The sequence below is a fragment of the Lonchura striata genome, chromosome 1 (assembly GCF_050655825.1).
Source record: "Lonchura striata isolate lonStrDom1 chromosome 1, ASM5065582v1, whole genome shotgun sequence".
In the NCBI taxonomy this organism is placed as follows: domain Eukaryota; kingdom Metazoa; phylum Chordata; class Aves; order Passeriformes; family Estrildidae; genus Lonchura; species Lonchura striata.
In genome coordinates this window covers 34,739,776-34,758,168 of record NC_140703.1, presented here as the reverse complement: position 1 = coordinate 34,758,168, position 18,393 = coordinate 34,739,776, and the positions used below count along the sequence as shown (strand labels likewise).

The 18,393-nt window shown below is 40.9% G+C and overlaps 1 protein-coding gene across 16 annotated transcripts in view; it reads left to right on the top strand.

Annotated features, from left to right (window-relative positions):
• TENM4 (teneurin transmembrane protein 4) overlaps nucleotides 1-18,393 on the top strand; it is a 1,547,070-nt gene that overhangs the window by 1,279,968 nt on the left and 248,709 nt on the right. For 14 of the 16 annotated variants that reach the window (XM_085592903.1, XM_085592878.1, XM_085592882.1 and 11 more), the window contains one exon: nucleotides 8,524-8,733. The exons of 1 other annotated variant lie outside the window; for it this stretch is intronic. In XM_085592903.1, the coding sequence (XP_085449029.1) occupies nucleotides 8,524-8,733 (210 nt within the window). Of the gene's footprint in view, nucleotides 1-8,523; nucleotides 8,734-18,393 lie in introns of those variants that run through there. One more of the 16 variants, XM_085592965.1, reaches the window with a different exon arrangement.

Sequence of the window (18,393 nt, the reverse complement as noted above, 5' to 3'; positions counted from 1 at the left end):
AGATAAAGGTTGTATTTCCCCTGACTGTAGGGAGACACTATAGTGACTGTGCTGCACAATGTCACATTTTCCTTCTGTTTCCACAAGCAAGTCCTGGATTTCTCGTAACTGCAAATTTCACTCCTTTCAAGAGATGCTTATTTGTGGGAGGATGGATTGTAAGAGAATAGAGACTGTGCTGAAGGCAATCTCACCCCTGAGGAGTTGCAGCTGTATTGATTGCCAAAGAGTAGAAACAGCCCTGCCCTTAACAGGGCACAGCTGTGTCCAATAAGGATGGGTGTTATAAGAGTGGGTCAGCTGGTTAAGAGGAGATTTGGGGTAAGGGTCAGGTGGTTGTATTGGGGACAGAAAGAAGCCAGCCAGCCATGCAGAAGAAAGAGAAAAAGAGTCAGCGTTGTGAGGAACTGCCTGTGGGAACTCCCAGCGAGATGGTATGAAAGTTTTACAATAAGATTATAAACTAATGGTGATGGTCAGTTTCCATCCATCAGTTGGTGCCAAGTGCTGATGCTTATTTATGATTATTTAATTAACAAGTAGAAATAGACAATTTTTTTGCTTAACAGCAGAGTTTGTCTTATCATGTACTGTTTTACACACATGTGTCAGAATCCATCCCCAGGGGCCAGGACAGTTGTGGAGTGTATCACTGACTGTGAGCTGAACCTGTGGGTTTTTTGGTGCTTTGGCTGTAGGATGAATTAGTTTTGCTGTCTGGTACATGGTCTCTAATATCATGTGATTTTTGGTTGGTTTTTAGCACTCCATAATTTTGTCTCCTCTGGCATAACTTTAAAGTTAATTTTAGAAAAGTACTGCCAAACCACCTTGCAAGACATCTCTGTAAGTTTTATTTGCTAAGGCAGATGAAAAAGCATTGCAGTCATCCATGTATAATGATAACTCTTTCCCACTGGAGTAGCAAGAACACGAACAAGTTTTTTGCTTCGACCAAGCCTATCAGGAGGAGTTCTCCAAGGCTAGTGTAAACCATTTTGTTAGCACTAAGCTTAGAGAAAGCTATTTCTATAAAGCCTACAGTTTGGTGATCAAATACAGGAAAATGGACCTTTTAGGAGATTTACATGTAATCGCTTGCAGAGAACTTCATACTTTATATTGGGTGTTTGGATCAGATAGAGCATTAGTGTCAGACTGAGAGAGGCCACTTCACAGGCAGCTCATCAGACTGCCTACTGATTACATTATTCTTTTACAAGTTGGAGTTGAGTAAAGCTGCAGAAGCATTTGTAATGCTGAGCCATAAATAGGGGGCTGCGTTTTCCTTAAAACTTTAGATGATGTGAATTACTTGCATAAATATTTCACAAGGCATGATATAAATATTCTGTGGTGATTAGGATTGTTTATACCGTATTAGAAGAAAGTCTTTCTTGCTTGCTCCTTACTACTTTGATTTTGAAAAAGATACAAGAAATCTCCTGCATATTTGGAAATTGTTACCTGTTTGTGCTTCTAAATAGCTGCACGATTTGAGCCTTGGTGATACACCTTGTAGGAAATCATGTAGCTAACTTAACACAATCTGTTTATACTGTTGTGACTACAAATGAGCAGCTCAGGCAATTGCCCATGTAATTTTCTGAAAATCTGCTGTATTATTTTATTCTGTTGGCAAAAAAGTTCTAAGTGTGGTTGTGCTGCTCCAGAGCACCCCAAGCCATAGAAGAGCTGCACTTTGGAAGGGAACAATTTTCTCCCTGCTACTCTCCATCTTGTTCAATCAATAATTGCTTTCTGCTGTTTTGGGTCAGGTTAGTAACCTCTACTGGGGGAAAGGAGATCTGAGGTCTGCCTTGTTTTTTGTCCCTTTCTACCTTCTGCAATTTGGGATAATTACATAAGACCCAAACACTTGCTCCAGATCTGTGCTAGGACAGAGGAAAGTAACAAGCATTCAGCTGTGATATATAACTGCTTTTATATATCCCAGTATTTCATTCCTCACAGAGCTGCTGCCAATCTAGAGGTTTCCCACCCAGAGGAGAGTCTAACAAAGTTCTGCTCTGTACAAACAAGAATGTTTCCAAGCCCTGCTGACAATGACTTTTTTGACTTCCTCAATAGAAAATGCACTGTGCTAGTAAATGGCTAAAGAAAATCATTGTCTATCTTCACAGCATAGTGGAGGGGGAAAACACAATTTAGAAGAGTAGCACAAATCACCCACAAGGCAGGTGAAGTCCATGTAACATGTGTTCTTCATACTCCACTTCAGCCCAGGTGAATGTATTCATTCCTTCTTAACCTCATATGACCCTCTTCCACCTAGTATCCAGCCTTCGTACAGGGCATGTGATTATTTCTCATTTTCTAGGCACAACTACTGATTTCTTAACTTTAGGAACACGGCAACTGCCCAGGTTTTTCTTCTTAAGATGATATTCATTTGTCCCCTTTGTTTCATTCATTTTCCCCTCTGGCTTTAAAGCTATAAATCAAATACGCAAAATTAAATTAACTGAAATAAACATAAGTGCAGGTGGAAGTTCAGGAAATATAAATAACTAAAAGTAGTTCTCAAAGACTGCTTTTTTAATTAATTCTAAATACAAGATATATATTGCCTGGTGAACTAAGAATGTTGTGACCACCTATTGTTAAAGAGGAGCAATAAATCTGCACCACAATTCCTTACTCCTATGATTCACTGACACATTTTACAGGACAGCTAGTTCAGCTTGCTCTTTTTCCAAAGGTGTATTATGTTGTTCACTGGAAAAGCTTGATATGCCACCGTGAGAAAGACAGGAATGCTGTTTGTTCCTTAGGAAAATTCCTTTTTTCTCCATCTCTGAAGGAATGATACTTCTAGATGCTAAACCAGTCTTCTAAAATCTGGGCTCATCTTCATATACATTCCCCTTCACCTTGGAAAGCAAAATGGCAGAGATTTGCCCACTCTCCTCAGTCCAGCAGGATCTCTGATGCTCTAAAATAGCAGTGGAGCAAATTGCTGCCTTTTGTATTCTGCAGGGAGCCAAACACTGCTGTGCAGGCAGGGCTGTCCTTTCCACTTTGTCCTATGTATCAGCAATCAGGGATGTCCTGGTGCCCACCCTGCTTGCTACTTTAGCTCTCACACAGGATCTCAGCTCTGCAGGACTGCTTCATGCTTGTGAGGTTTTAATCAATCAGATACCCTCTGAGATGAAATTGCCTGTTAGACTTAATTATTAATTTTTTTCTTTTATCATACAGAGGTACCCAATGGTTATTTAGGCAGGTCATAGTTTTCTCCAGCAAAAGACTGGCTAGAAATTAATATTGATCAATAAGATTTCACATCAATATCAGTACAGATAACTCAAACTCCGGTGTAAAGTAAGAGGAAGACATAAAGAAAAGTTAAAAGAAGTCCATCTGTTTACACACTTTCCTTTGACGGGATAATAAACTCAGCCAGCACACTACAGAATACACTCTGCTATCATTTACACAGCCTTCCTGTGAACCCACAAAGCAAAGCCTTGCTTTAAAGGCCAGAGCTGTACTGTGATGTCTTTTGTTTGTAGTGGTCCTTAACACTACACTGGTGCACCTGTTCTAACCTTGGTTAGAAACTTTCCTATTTTAAGGTGGTTCAAAGGCAGTGTCAGTGACAGAACTTAATGCAAACATTCCTATGTGAGAACTACTGCAGTTGTTGTACTGAGGTAATCACAAACACAGTACTTCTGCCCACGCCTCTTGTTTCTTTATGGTGGGAATTTGGCAAATTAAAAATATTTGAGTGTGACAACAGCCTTTTAGTGTTTCAGTGGCTAGAGATGCAATATGCAGGTACAGAAAATGACAGAATTTTGAATCAAATTATTGCATATCTCTGTGCCTCAGTTTACTTATATGTTGGAAATGTCAGTCTTTTCCCCAGAATGATTTGAGCTATAAGGGACCTTGGAGATGATCTGCTTCCACACCCCCTGCCCTGGGCAGGGACACCTGTGAGAACAGGTTGCCCAAAATTCTGTCCAGCCTAGGCTTGAACACTTCCAGGGATGGAGCATCCCCAGTTTCTCTGGGCTACCTGTGCTAGTGCCTCATCACCCTCACAGAGAAAAGTCTCTTCCAAGATCTAATCTAAATCTCTTTTAGTTTAAGACTCTTCCTTCTTGTCCTATCACTATCTGCCTGTGTAAAAAGTTACACTCCCCCTTTTTTACAAATTTCCTTTAAGTACTGGAAGGCTGGTGGAAGATCTCCACAGAGTCTTCTTTTCTCCCTGCTTAACAGCTCCAACTCTCTCAGCCTGTCTTCATAGCACAAGTGTTCCAGCCCTCAGTGTCCATTGTATCAGCCAATCTGATAACAGATCCCAACAATCTGATAACAGTATTTCAAAGTTTAAACACCCAAGTATTTACAGCCCTTAAAGGTTCTTGGATGAAGTTACTGGGTGAAAAAAAGCTGATACAACTTATTTATTGATCACAGATAATACCATTCTGGGTATATTGAGCACTATTAAATCCTGTTGCCTTGTCATTTCAGCTCTGTGAGAAGTCAGCCTTTGTCTATATCCACTCTTTTTCACCTCTTTTGGGACAAATTACAAACATATGAGTATATATGGACTGAATGTAGTCCATGAAACAATTTACTGACCTTCTTTAGAAGTACCCCTGTGAATGTTCTCTATTTCTGGCAACTCTTCTATTCACACTAGTACAAATACACCCGTTTTAAATCAGCTCTTGATCTCTGAATGCCAAATCCTGTGAGAGATAAAGTAATTCTTAAATATTACAGCCAAATGTGCAGCATAAAATGAAGGCGTGTTTATTGTTTGTCTTACTTTCCCCTAACTATTTAGGGTCTGCTCTGCTTGTCTCTTCCCTAAATTTAAAGCAGTTGCCTGAATATTGCGGAGTTCCTTGGTTAAGCTGAGAAACAGATTCTTTGTACTAACCTATTTCCAAAGTTTTTGTTTCCTAAGTACTTTCATAAACATGGCAACATATCTTCCCCTGTTTTTTTTTTTTATTTTAATCTGAAATACTGGCACATAGATAAAATAGGAGGTTCTGCTCTTTTTCCTCTGAATATGTGCTAGTATCGCATCATTCATACAGAGACATACAACAACTATTATTCCTGCCTCAAGTCCAAAGAACATAATTTTGACTGCTCACTGCAAGTGGATATATAAGGTTGTTACAAACTGATGCCAAGGGGCCCTACTTGGAATTCATTTTGTTTTTCTTTAAGTTCCAAATTGAAGACTGTACATAATGAATGTGTTATCTAGTCATTCTGTTTTGTATTTTTGAAGGAGAAACAGCACATTCTGCAAAGTAACTTGTCCTACTTGCTCAGGTTCCATGGCAACCCAGTATTGCTGCAAATTCAGTTTGCTCTAATCAATTAGAAATTTTGGTGTGGCAGCTGGAATGAATATCTACAGTCTTGTTTTACTTGGACCTGCAGTTGCAGTAAATTCAATGAGATATTTGTGCGAGAAGGAAACAAACTTGTAGCTTTCATTTCTCTCTTGGTTTAATTTTTGTGAAAAGGTCAGATTTAATTCTTGGTTTTCTGTCCAAGCAGGAAAAAAAGGAGGCAGTTTTCTTAAAGGATCCATAACTTAACACATGCTTGCCTTACAGCCTTGTTGACTTGCTAAAAAGGAAGGTGTCACTTTGCTTCCTGTGCATTTTATAACTGGTTGTTGGCAGCAGAGCTGCCTGGTGCACACCTTCATCCAGCAGCTGGCAAAGTCTCCCATTGAATCCACCCTATCATTCATGCCCAAAAGGCAATTTTCCACAATGTGCCCTTCACAGCAGTACAGCCCTGAGTGGTTAGAATGCACAATTCCTGGGGAATCTGCCCTTGTAAAGGTCAGCTCACACACTGCTGCAAGTGCACATAATGACTGTGAAAGCCCATGGGATCTTCTCATGTGCACTCTGCAATGGTGAAGTTGATTAAAACCCAAAGTTGCCATTAAAAATGGTTTGGATTTGTTTTTATTGATATTTTTTTTCTTTTATTCTTGCCAAAACTGCAATACTGGGAGATGGGGAAGCTCCTGCTAAAAGAAACTCCCAAAATCTTGCAACCATGTGAAAATGGCAGAAACTTTCTGATGTGGATTGACAAAAGCACTGACATTTTGCTTTTAGGGTTACAATTCCAAATTCAGTTTGCTCTGCTCCTGCTCTTTATGTCCAGACTACAGAATTAATGTATAATTATGCCAAGTGTACTGTCTAAACAAAACACAGAGAGCGCTCTGGGGCTCTACTGTAATTGTCCACTTTTTTTTTTTTTTTTTTTTTTTTTTTGGTCTGGTAGCCACACCATTAACTCCCTTTTATGCATTTCACTGGTGTTTGTGTAAATGAATCATGGGCTTGAAATAATTTTTTAATCTGGATTATCCTTCTCAATGGCTGGAAAAATGTGTCCTCACGAAGTGCACTGAAAAACTGTATGGGTCTATAGGAAGATATTGATTTTACACTTCTTTTCCATTTCAGTCACCATCACACTAAAACTCAGCCTCTGACTACTACACAGGATTAGAAATATGTGTCACCCTGTTTTGTAATGAAAGCATAGCAAATCAAAGTCCTGATTTAAACTTTGTTACATGTCAGAGCTCATCAAATCTCTAGTGCCACAAAGAGGATAATGCAGAGTATACTTTGCTTCTTCAAAAGCAGATCAGAATTAGAGTTGAAATCTGTTTTCATGTCAGAGACTGTGACACGGAAAACAGTGCTCATCCACTTGCACGTGCTCCTTTTTATTCCTGTCTGTCACCAGTTCCTACCACTAGTTAACACAATGGGAAGGTTACAGTCTTGGCACCATAAAAAGGGTCAGGGAGTGTGAAGTGGGCTGCAGATTCCTTGAAAGATGCATTCCTAAAGGATGAACTTCTCTGTCTGAAGGGTTGTCAGAAAGGTGATCCAAACCACTCCACTGCTGATCATAGCAAAACACACAGGGCTCAATTTTGGCTCTTGGTCTGCATGCTGCCCAGGCTGCTGTTCACACAGGGGAGTGTAGGCTTTCAACCAGCACTAGCTTTTCTCCTTCCTGTGGCAAGTGTCTCTAAGCACAGGTACGGTCTGGTATTCTCCTTGGATCCCAGGGTTTGCCTCTGATGCCACAATTTCTTCTCTGATTATAACTGGCAATTTATAAGACTGGCATATGCCAAGGAGGTGACATCCAAGGGCATATGATGAGAAAAACTAATGACCAAGGTGGAAGGAAATACAGCAGAACAAGCTTTGGGGGATTTAAATGTTAAACCTACTTTATTGTTTTGGGTTTGTGTCTGTTTCTAAAGTGTTCATGTTGTGTTTAGTAAGAAATATTGTACAGCTATGTTGTGAGCTATGCTATGTTCAAAATACGATTTTTTAGAAACGGATGATTTTTTAAAGTTTGCTGGTTTTCTTGTGCTGACTGTTCTTTTATTTTGATGGATTTTGCATGATAAAATTTCAGTATTTGGGAAAATGTGAGATATTAATCATTGACTTTCAGATCAAATGTAGCAAGGGGAAAAGTTCATGTTTAAATGCATTGTCCTGTATTATATGTCTGTGTTCATATTTCCCCTGTTTTTATTGATGTACTGCACATATCTGACCTTCACATTTGCCTGATAGTTTTTTAGCCAGTCTGGCACTTCTGACTTACCAGTTTTGTTTAAAAAGATGATTGATAATCAAGAATTGCTTACAGTAAGCTTTTCCAATTGGATCTACTTAACCCACATGTACCTGATTTAATTTCCCTGCAGTCAATAGAAGCTGTTCCTCAGTCAAGCACAGCTCTATTGTAAAATCTTAGAACCCGATTTGTTGTGTTTTTCATCATTTAATCAACTAAATGACGCTGGTCTGAGCTGTGCTTCTGCTCCGTTGCCACTGTGGTGGTTTGCCGAGCTGCTTCTGCCCCACGCAGCGGTGTCCGCACCTTTCCTCCACCTCTTGCCTGCGTGGTGGGGGTTTTGCGCTGTTTGCTTTATAAACTATAGGGAAGGGAATTGTTAAACCAATCCCCAAAAGGACTTTACGCTTTTCACAAGTAATCTGAAATAATTCGCCCTACAATAGGTCGGGCAGATCTTTCCCGTCCGTGAGACGGAGCGCGGCCGCATCAATGAGCACGGCTCATTGACAGCGAGCGCCCACGTCGTGGGAACAAAGCGCATCTCGGACCAGAGGCTATCGCCAACGTCAAAACCGTATCAAAACCAAACCGAAAAGCACAAAAAACAAACAAACAAACAAAAAACCCCTTACGGATGAGAGTTTTAAAGGATGGATATAAGGAGGATAGAAGTTTTAAAGGACAGTAACAGCCCGAGGGGCAGCAGGTAATGGGGTCAGATACGTGCAGTCGGCCGCCCCTCAGGCAGGGCTGCCCCGGCTCGACTTTTTTATTGTCTCTGTCCGTGTTTTGCGGTGTTTTTTTTGTTCATTTTATTTCTTTGTGTTTTTCCCCCTCCCTTCTCTGTGTGTCTGTGGCCCGCAGGTCCCCCCCTGCCCTGCTCGTCCGCCTCCTCCACCCCCCGCTCGCAGTCCCCCTCCCCCCTCCCCTCGCCGCCGGCCAATGAGGGCCCGGGGCGGTCGCTGGGCGACGGCGCGGCCCGGGCGGCCGCGGGCTCGGACTCTGAGGAAGAGTTTGTCCCTCACTCATTCCTAGCTCAAAGTGGCTCTGGAAACCTCTGTGCCGCCGCCAACGGTGAGTGACTTTCTCGCTCTCTCTCCTTCTCTCTCTCTCTCTGTGACTACTTTTTCGTGCCCGTCGTGACAGCCGTGCGCGGGGGTGTAGGTTGGTTGGGAGAGCGGCTGTGCCCTTCGGATGGGTTCGGGGGTTTTGTTTAAAAAGTTGGCTGGCAAAGGCTGGGAGCTCCGGGCAGGTCCGTGCTGGACGCGGCGGTGCGGGACGCGCAGCGCCGCTCGGTACCCGGGCAGCGCTCAACGACTTGGCTTGGCCTGAAGGCTGGAGCCCGCTCCCTTTTGCGGGGCTGGAATTTCGGGGTGCTTTGACTGTTTTATTAACTCCTGCCTTAAAGACTGGCCAAAGAGCCTTCCCCCCCTCTCTGTGAGGGCGACAAGGTGCAGGCGGGGCTGGAACTTGCGGGGGACCTGTCACCCAAGGGCAGCATGGACAGGAAAGGGGATGACGAACGCCAAGAGTTGCTTTGATAGTTGTGGCAGTGGCATCAGCACTATCCCAGAGGAAGGTTGTCTGTGTCCAGCTCCCTCTGAGGTGCTGAGATGTGTCCTCAGGGGAAGTATTTGAGGAACAGCAGCAGAACCACGTCCTTTTGGGATGCTCTGAGACTCCCTGGTGGGTTGCTAGGGGTGCACAGCACCGCCGGATGGTCCATGATGCTTAAGCAAGTTACAAGGAGAGGAACGAAATTGACAGTTCTCTGTTGCAAAGACATCGAGTCATAAATGGAGAGGTAACGCTCATTGGCAAAGAAATGTGAAATTTCATCAAGGGTAGTGTAACCTGACGAAGTGCAGATTACAGCAGTGGAATAGCAGTGGCCACTCAGGCCGCTGCCATCCAGCTTGAGCGATAATTGCTCACAGGTCTGATTTATGATGAAGGAGAAGGCATTCAAAGATATCTTGAAAGAGAGAAAGAAAGGTGAGAGGGAGGTTTACTGCAGCTGGCAACAGCTTAACTGCGTTTATGTTAAGCTTCCAAGAAGGTTTCCTAGTATGCTGTTATCTTCAAGTAAGGAGAGAAAGTTTGACATTTAATTTGTCCACCCTCTCCCTTTCCCAGCTTCCCTCTTCTTTTGTTGCATTTGTTATGGTAAAAACAAACTTTCCTTTCAAGGTTTTTCAAAGGAGGAGGTTATCTCTTCTGAATTGTCATCCTAAGGAAAGTAGGGGGAAATACAGTGTTGTATTCATTCAGGAAACTGATTAAAATTCATATCCTCTGTTCAGCTTCCCCCTTCCCCTCCCACCCTATAACACACACACATCTGACTGCTTGCAGTCACAGAACATGGAAATTTGAAATAATGTCAATTACCCTCTTGTTGGAAATAAAACCTAACTCACACATGTTTTTCTACATCGTAGTGTATATGTATGTACTTTCTCTTTTCTCATTTAGGAAATACATGTATGCATACATGCACACCCTCCAGGTAAAAAAAGGGAAGAAAGAACAAGCAAGATTAAAAACCTTAATCTCTTCTTTTACTAATTGGCTGAAAACCAAGAAAAGCCTTGTTCAGAGTCCACAGTGGGTTGACCACATTATTGTATTCTAAATGTGCTGGTGGGTTAGTTAGACTTCAGGCTTTTCAGCTGCCTGCTAATTTATCCTTTTTTTTTTTTTTTTTTTTTTTTGTTTCTCAGCACTTTTTGCATCAGCTTGTAGACATACTACATTCCCCGAGTCCTTCTTTGTGTGCAGGATTCAGTAGGTTGGTAATAAATATGTCCCACACAAAGACAAGGCATCTGGGCTCTCATTTGCCTGCTTATTCTAGTTGATCAGTAATCAGAAATGCAGGTAATAGCAGGGCACTGGTGAGCTGCTAGGATCAGCTCAGCGTCACTCTGCTATCAAGAGGAAAACAAAGGTGACTTACTTTGCCACCTATCAACCCATAATCTGAAAGTTCACAGGAATGACAAGCACAGACCATACAAGGCCATCATGCCTAAAACCCAGAGACTCTTATGACCTCTGTAAATGGATTTAATTGCTTTAGTTCTTTAACGTTCTGTTTCTCTGAGGCTTAGTCAGCTTAAGTTTTAAATGACAAAGGCAGGTCTTTATGTTCCTTAAATGGTGAAAATTAGTAAAAGCTTATTTTGGTTAGGACTAAGTTTAATACAGTTAGAGCACTCGTTCTCAGAGAATAGTAGCTGTCTCAACAGCAGGACAGCCTGAGAATGCTGTTCAAAGGATTTGTGTTGCACTTTTTAATTGATTGTGGCTAGGTTTTCCTTCCACAGCTGTGTAAACTCAACCTTAGAGAAGTCCATCCAAAGTAAGTAACACCCAGGGAGCAGCACCGCTGTTACAAATCCCCATGTAAATTGCAAGTATAATGCACATGGAACTTAAGAAACATGCTACCTTTTGAATATACAGTAGGCTATTCTTTATCTAAGTTCCTTTCATTCCAGAAAGGTAATATTGTCCATGATATTATTTTTACACTTCCAGAAAAATGTCCACCTAAACTTTCAAATGCAGGCTGGAAACAGCTAATATGTATATAAATACATGGACATTTTTTAAGACTTTAAGTTTTGTGATAGATGCATTAAAAACTATGGTCTGATTTTCTTTATTTTTAAGGAATTTAGAACATTGAAAGTCCAAATTTTTATTCTGCCTATAATATCATAAGGTACATAATTTTAAGGAAAAAGATTTTTCAGACTTGAATCTTTCCATTTTTCTTTTAATATATGTGAAGTCCAGAAGGCTTTTTACTTTACCAAAAATTACCCAAGGTAACTAAGGTGCGAGTGTCTCCATTTCATGGAATCCTAGAATGCTTTGGATTGGAAGGGCCTTTAATTATCACCTTGTTCCAAACCCCTGCCATGGGCAGGGACACCTTCCACTAGACCAGGTTGCTCAGAGCCACATCCAGCCTGGCCTTGAACACTCCAAGGATGGGGCAGTCACAACTTATCTGGGTAACCTGTTTCAGTGCTTTATCACTCTCATAATGATGCCTTCCTTATATGAAATTTAAATCTATTCTTTTTTTCATTAAAAAACATTTTCCTTTGTTCTATGAGTACCAGCACTTGTAAGAAGTCTCTCTCCATCCTCCTCATAATCTCCCTGTTAGCATCAAAAGGTCACATGCCTTCCCTTCTGCAGACTAAACAGCCATGTCTCTCTGAAACATCTCAGGACGTTTCTGTTCAGAAGCCTTAAAATTTCCTGATTTTAGGGTTTCAGCACTATTTGAAAAGTTGGTTGACCTGTGGTATTTTGGTGGACATTAAGAAACTAATTAGTTTTCCAGGTTTCTTATTTATACTGGGGTGTGGGTATATATGTATAGGACCTGGGAAAAGCCAGAACTGTCTGAAGACATCCATTTAATCTGGTTGTACTAAGAAACTTAACAACTGCTGTGCTGGATCAGAACATGCAGTCCCTGACAAGGGTATGGGAGAAGAAGCATGAACAAGTGGGACTGCAGGGAGGATTTTGGCCAGCTGAGAAAGGTTGAGCACTAGCCAAGGAGGGCTGTAGATGTGGGTGCTTAGCTCATTAGTGGCAGCTTTCTTCCATTTAAACCAGTAAATTACATGAAAATACATATGAAAAATTGAGTGTCTGTAGGGAATGGTGTTCAGGAGGAGCACATCAGCCTGACCATTGGTGCCCATGTCTCTTCAGCATCCACAGCTGTGGCACTGGGGGCATTAACAAGTACATCTGTGAGGTAGGGAAATGGCTGTTGTACAGAGTGACAGAGAACAGATATGGAAAGATGTATGAAATCTGTGGGAAGCTGACATCCAAATTCCAACACTGGTTGTGTTGCCTCATAGTCAAAGCTGCAATGTGTGACTTCTTCCAGCTCCTCCATCAGTGAGCAGGCATTCCATGAGAAGTGTGCTTTTGTTGTTTGGTGGGGTCTGGTGTGTTTCTCATAAGCTGATTGTATGAGGCAGACAGGAAGGCTGGATATAGTCACTTGAACTAGCCTCTGCACATGGGAGCCACAAAATCACAAATCACCTCTTGTGTGGAGCATTTAGTATTTTCAAATACTAACACAATTTTTGAGATCAGAGCATGGAATTTATTTCATTCTAATAGATGTAAAGCAATACCAGAAAATTGTAAGTATATCTAAAACTGACTCTGGTTCTAGAAATGACTTTACTTTGGTGACACTGGTGACTACTTAAGTCTCTCTGGGAAGAATCTAATACAGCTTGGAGTCTGAATAAAAGTACCTCAGTTTCTTTGGTTTTTCCCTCAAATACATCCCTATTACAAAAACTTGTGGTTCAGCACTGCTTAACCAGTTGTGCACCTTTTCTATCACTAAGGGCATTTTTCACAGAAGAAGCAGCAGTAGAGGGTCATGATGCCAATCACGCAAAGTGACATTGCTGTTGGAGAGAGAGGGAGAGGGGAAAGGCAGGCATGATTCTCAGTATTACTACGCTTTGAATTCCAAGAGAAGGATTAAAAGCATAAAGCATGGATGATACAGCCCTTACCTTGGCACAGGCTATATTGGCAGTGGACAAGGAGGGAAATCCATGTTGAGTATATCTATAAATATTCTAAGGTTAGGTCCTGGGAGACTGGTGCAATTTCTCTATTATCTGTGATTTTGGTGGAAAATGGACCACATCAGGATCAGTTTAACCCCAGCAGCCACACCATGCTTCTTCTGCACAGTGAAATCTGCATGAATGAGCTGCTTGACCAACAAAATCCAAGGTCATGTAGTTAATGAAGGTTCTTGTAATGCTTTTGCCACTTCTTGTTTGGAGTGCTGAACAATTTGAAGCAGTAAATCCCCCAAAGATTTTCATTTTCATTTCTGACTAAATCTGGGCCTCCTGATTTGTAACCTATTTTCTTTAAAGTTATTTTTTTTTAATCTTTAAAAAGCATCCTTGAGCTGTTAAATACAGTCACTGTAATTTACCTTCCTTTCCTATCCTTCAGAAAGAATTTCCCATTATTAGTCAATGATTTGGCTCAGATTTGGGAAGATAAATTCTTCATAAATAGGCTGCTGGGGGCTCCTACAGTTTTGTTTGTTTGTTTTTTGACAAATTGTTCAGTTTTATGTAAATGGTGCATTTCTTGCAGTTTATAGTAACTGACCAGATCATGTGCCACTGCTTGCTGCTATGGCTGGATCTCAGGATCTAGAGGGAAGTCATCTTCTTGAAACACAGGGCACTTTCTGCTGGAAGTTTTTAATCTGTCCATGAGTGCTCAGGGTTTATTTCTTTTGTATCCGTGATGTGGTTGGTGCTGCAGTCTGCCCCACAGCGACGGCGGCTCTCAGACTCGCTCAGCAGCCCGGTGTGTGCAGCTGAAGGCTGAATGCAGCAGCAGCCTGCTCTGCATCAGGCAGCGCTCCTCTGATCTTTGGCTCCAAATTCAGACACAGCAGCTGTCCTGTAGGAGTCCTGCTCAAGCACAGGGTTAGGGGTTTACAGCACCAGGACTCAAAGTGCGGAGAGATCAAACTGCAGCAGGGAGGCCAAACGACTGAATATTAAAGGATTTTGAAGAAGGAATAGTATCATGTGAGGTGTCTTAGAAGTGGAGAATTTTCAGGAATCTGACTGAGGAGAGCAAAAGAACCTTTGATAATGTAATCTGAATAATTGATATTTTTCTAATCTAAAAACTAACAATAAACTCCAATTAATTTCAGTTTTCTTTTATGGAAGGCTTTCATTTTTCTTTCCAAAAAGCTTGTGAACAGAGGATCTATTATCTTGCTGTGTTTTGTCCTTGCACAGTGCTTTCTATTGCTTCTTTTTTAGTACTCAAGCAAGTGTGTTAAGTAAGAATAGCAATTAATCTCTGCATCCTTTATCAGAGATTTGCAGAGTCCATTAGCAGTCAGTGTTACTCATAATGGTAATTCATAATTACAGAAGGGAAACCGGAATTGGAAGACACAGCCAATCAATTTCCAAGTGTCTTTTAAAAAGTTTTAAATATTCTTTGTTATTGCATTTCCTATTAAAACTTTTTTAGCATCATCACCCTCCTCCCCCTCCTCTCTTCCACAACACTTCAGAAATTTAGTAAAAACTTTTTTTTAAACCTTTCCTAAGGAGAGGAAAGGTTTAAAAGATGCTTAGTTTAGCAGTACTTTTAAAAAGATTCTTTAGTAAAATTATATTTTTTAAAACAGTAATGATGATTAGATGAGCTGCTTTGAAAAAAGCATTCTGAAACTCAGTTTTACATCATTTTTCAATTAATTTATCCTCTAATTTGGAAGCGTGCTCAGAATTCAGCTTGAGAAACTATAACCTTAATTCCTCTCTTTTAATTTTAGGCAGAAAACTAAACAAGAAACTTGTTAATCATAAGCTTTCAATTTAGATAGAGACATTTCAAGCCACCAGGGTTTGAGTCATCCTCAGGAGATTTTTCTTTTTGCTCTCATTGTGGCTAGAGCTGTGTCTTGATTATGGGTTCCCAGAAGCCTGACAGGTTAGTGTGGAGATTACCATTTTGGCTTGATTTTCACAGTTGTCTACTCAAACTCACTGTCTTCCAAAAATTCACTGATGTATTTGAAAATTTGTCCTCACATAATTCCTCTGAATTTATCTCTGACGTAAAGATGACAACAAGGTTGAGGTTTTGAGTTTCCAGGCATCGGCTGTTGCCTCTTAGACCCTGAAGATCAAGAAGGAAGCTGTTAACTGGCAGCTGTGAGGAGGATCAGATCATGAATTATTCCTGTTCTTATTCATTGAGCAGTGGAGCCGTCCTGTTGAGTTTTTGTTCCTCCTATTTCACTCTTCCTTCTAGGAGGAAAGATCAGAGAGATGTCAGTGTGTGAGCTGCAGATCTTTCAGAGGACATGAGGCTCTAGAAGTGCCCACTAGTGTTGCTGTCCCTTAAGCTCTTGCTTCATGAATTCATTTTGCATCCTGTGAATATTTGTTTAACCTGGCAGTTGTTTGGCTTCAGGATGAGCCAAAGGTGAGAAGCAAATAATTTATTATAGGACTAGATTCTTATTGCTGGTATCAGTGGGGAGGCATTTGGATTAGATTCCTAGCATAGCCAGGGGCAAATCCTGACCCAGCTCAAATCCTTTTGGCTCAAACAGAGAGGGGACCCTTGGTCAGGAGAGAATAGTATGAACACACAGAGAGGCAGTCTGGGGGCTTTTGGGAGGTTTTTTTTGCAAGGAATAAATATCTCAGAAAGAATAAAGCAAAGTTATGATTGTCATGTTCAGTCAAGGGCAGCAATGAAACAAGTCACCTTTCCAGGCTAAGGAGCACACTGAATCAGTTAAAGCAGATTTATAGCTTTTTAGCTGTGATAAAGCCATATCAGTGTGTATATGAATTTACATAGGAGTAGGAGGGTTTTTTCTTTCTTTTAATGTAAGCCACATTGGAAAGTGTGCACAAAGGAGCCCCACTCTGAGGAAAGACAACTGGAACAAATTATATGCATTCAGACTTGTTAAATGGAATTGGCAGCAGAAATATTCCTGGTAACCTGAGATTATGGCGGCATTGGTATAGTTAAGGTTGTGTCAGCATTTCCATTAGAAACCCCTACTTTCAGGGGTTTATATCTGCAAAATAATTCACTGTGGGTCGAAACTTGACAAGCTGTGCAAGGTCTCATCTGAAATGGATTTTTTTACCTTTTACAAAATTGGGGAGAAAAAAACTGAACAGTCAAGCTACAAGAGCACAAACAAAAATAGCAGTGTTATGGCTTTGATTGTTTTTGACATTAAAAAACCCTGTTTCTTTATAGTGTAACTATCAAATGTACAACAAAATCTTTTTCTGAAGAAGAAATTAATCATTAACACTATTAAAGGAAATGAAACATTAATTTATTGCCCATAAGATGCTTTTTCACTGCGGGACTGCCAGTGTTTTGGTCTACCTCGGGTTATACTGAGAGATTTGTGACTAACATGAAACAAAGCCCCCAAAGCAGTAGATTCTGTGTGGAAAAAATGCTTTCAGGGCAGCGTTAGAAGAACAAAACATTGAAGGCAGAGTTGTCCAGAGACTGGAGTGAGTACCAGGAGTTCAGCTTTCTGATTTCTGCCACAGGCTTCTCAGATACAAAACTTAAACTTTAATTTTCTCAGTTGCAAATAAGAGCTATAGCAAACCCTAGGATTCATTATCCTTCTGAACTGTTTTCTTATTTATATGATATTACTGCAGCTAGACATGGTTTACACTATGGTGAGCAAGTAGACAAGAAGGGACCTCTGTCTCCAAACTTGCGGACATCAGGTTTCAGAGAGTAAGCTAATCTTTTTTCTAATTTTTTTCAGATTTTTCCATGCACAGCATAGCATTTTTTGTTTCTGGGTAATTATCATCTCTGAGCTGAAGCCAGTATGGCTGAGGGTCTGTGTATGTTCTCAGTTCCTGCAGTGCCTTCTACACTTCGAAAAGTCATAACTGATGTTCATCAGAACTTTTTCCACTCACCAGATAAAAGCTGCTGTGGAAGTGCAGTGTATTATAAAATACAGGAAGGAAGTCTGAAGCTCATGTACTCATGGCTGCGTTGTGTTATTACTGTGAAATGGATCTCTCAGTTGGGAGTGAACTCAAACTTTGGGAAGGCTTGTTCCATTAGCTGTTTGCAAGCCATATGTCTCCATTTTTTAAATGAGGACCTGGGGGCTTTGAACTTTATTTATAAGCTGAAATTTGCTAGTCACTGTGAACTGGTGATTAATTTGTAAGAGAGAAGATGCCAGAAGTCTCACTCTGACCTATGTGTTCTTTCAAACTAAACATCCAATAACTGCATAGCCTCAGAAGATGTATGCCCCCACTTCCTCCTCCGTCGTTTCTGTGCTTTGCATTATTCACTGTGTTTATTGTAACACACTATTAATCTCAACCACAGTGTTCAAACCATTGTGTGTTCCCAACAAATTCTTCAGCTAAAGCAATGATAGCTTTAGGTATTTTGGGTGGAAGTTTTTGAGGCTCTGAGTAAAAGAGAGAGAATCAGGTTAAAGATTTGAGTCAGTAATTCAGAGGAAAATGTTTTTTGTGGATCCAGTGTGATTTTTCTGAAAAACTATACTTAAAATATGACATGAGAGGATCATGCAGCTTGTTGCTGTGTGTGTATAAGCTATGGTGTATATCCTTTGAAGCTACTTCCCATGTGCACCTGGGTGCAAAGCAGTAGGGGACTTGTTCAAGGGAGGGCAGTCCTTGTCCTGCTGTTACACATGGTTCAAGCCCGTAGTGCCTATTCTTGGTAGTAAAGCTGATGTAAGAAGCATTTATGGCACAAAAGGAACTTTTGCTATGAGGAGTTTTGTATGAAAGATTGTCACAGTTCTTTAAGAGCCAGTTGGGTTAAGACTTTGAGGTCCACAAGCCCCAGTGTACACACCTGACTTAAAAATTCAGTTGGGTGGCAGTTTGGAAAAGACCAGAATTTGAAGGGTTAGAGGTTTCTGACTTCGGCCATATGAATTTTAAAAAAAGCCCCCGAGAGAGATGGAATAGCTGGCATAGTGCTTTGAACGCATAATTGGCATTAGCTCAGAACCTATGACTGCAAGGTCTATATTTTGTTGTAAGTAGTACAAGGGGAGTCAACACCAGTCAAAAAGCTGGTGGCTGGTTACAGTTTGTGACCTTGGCCAAG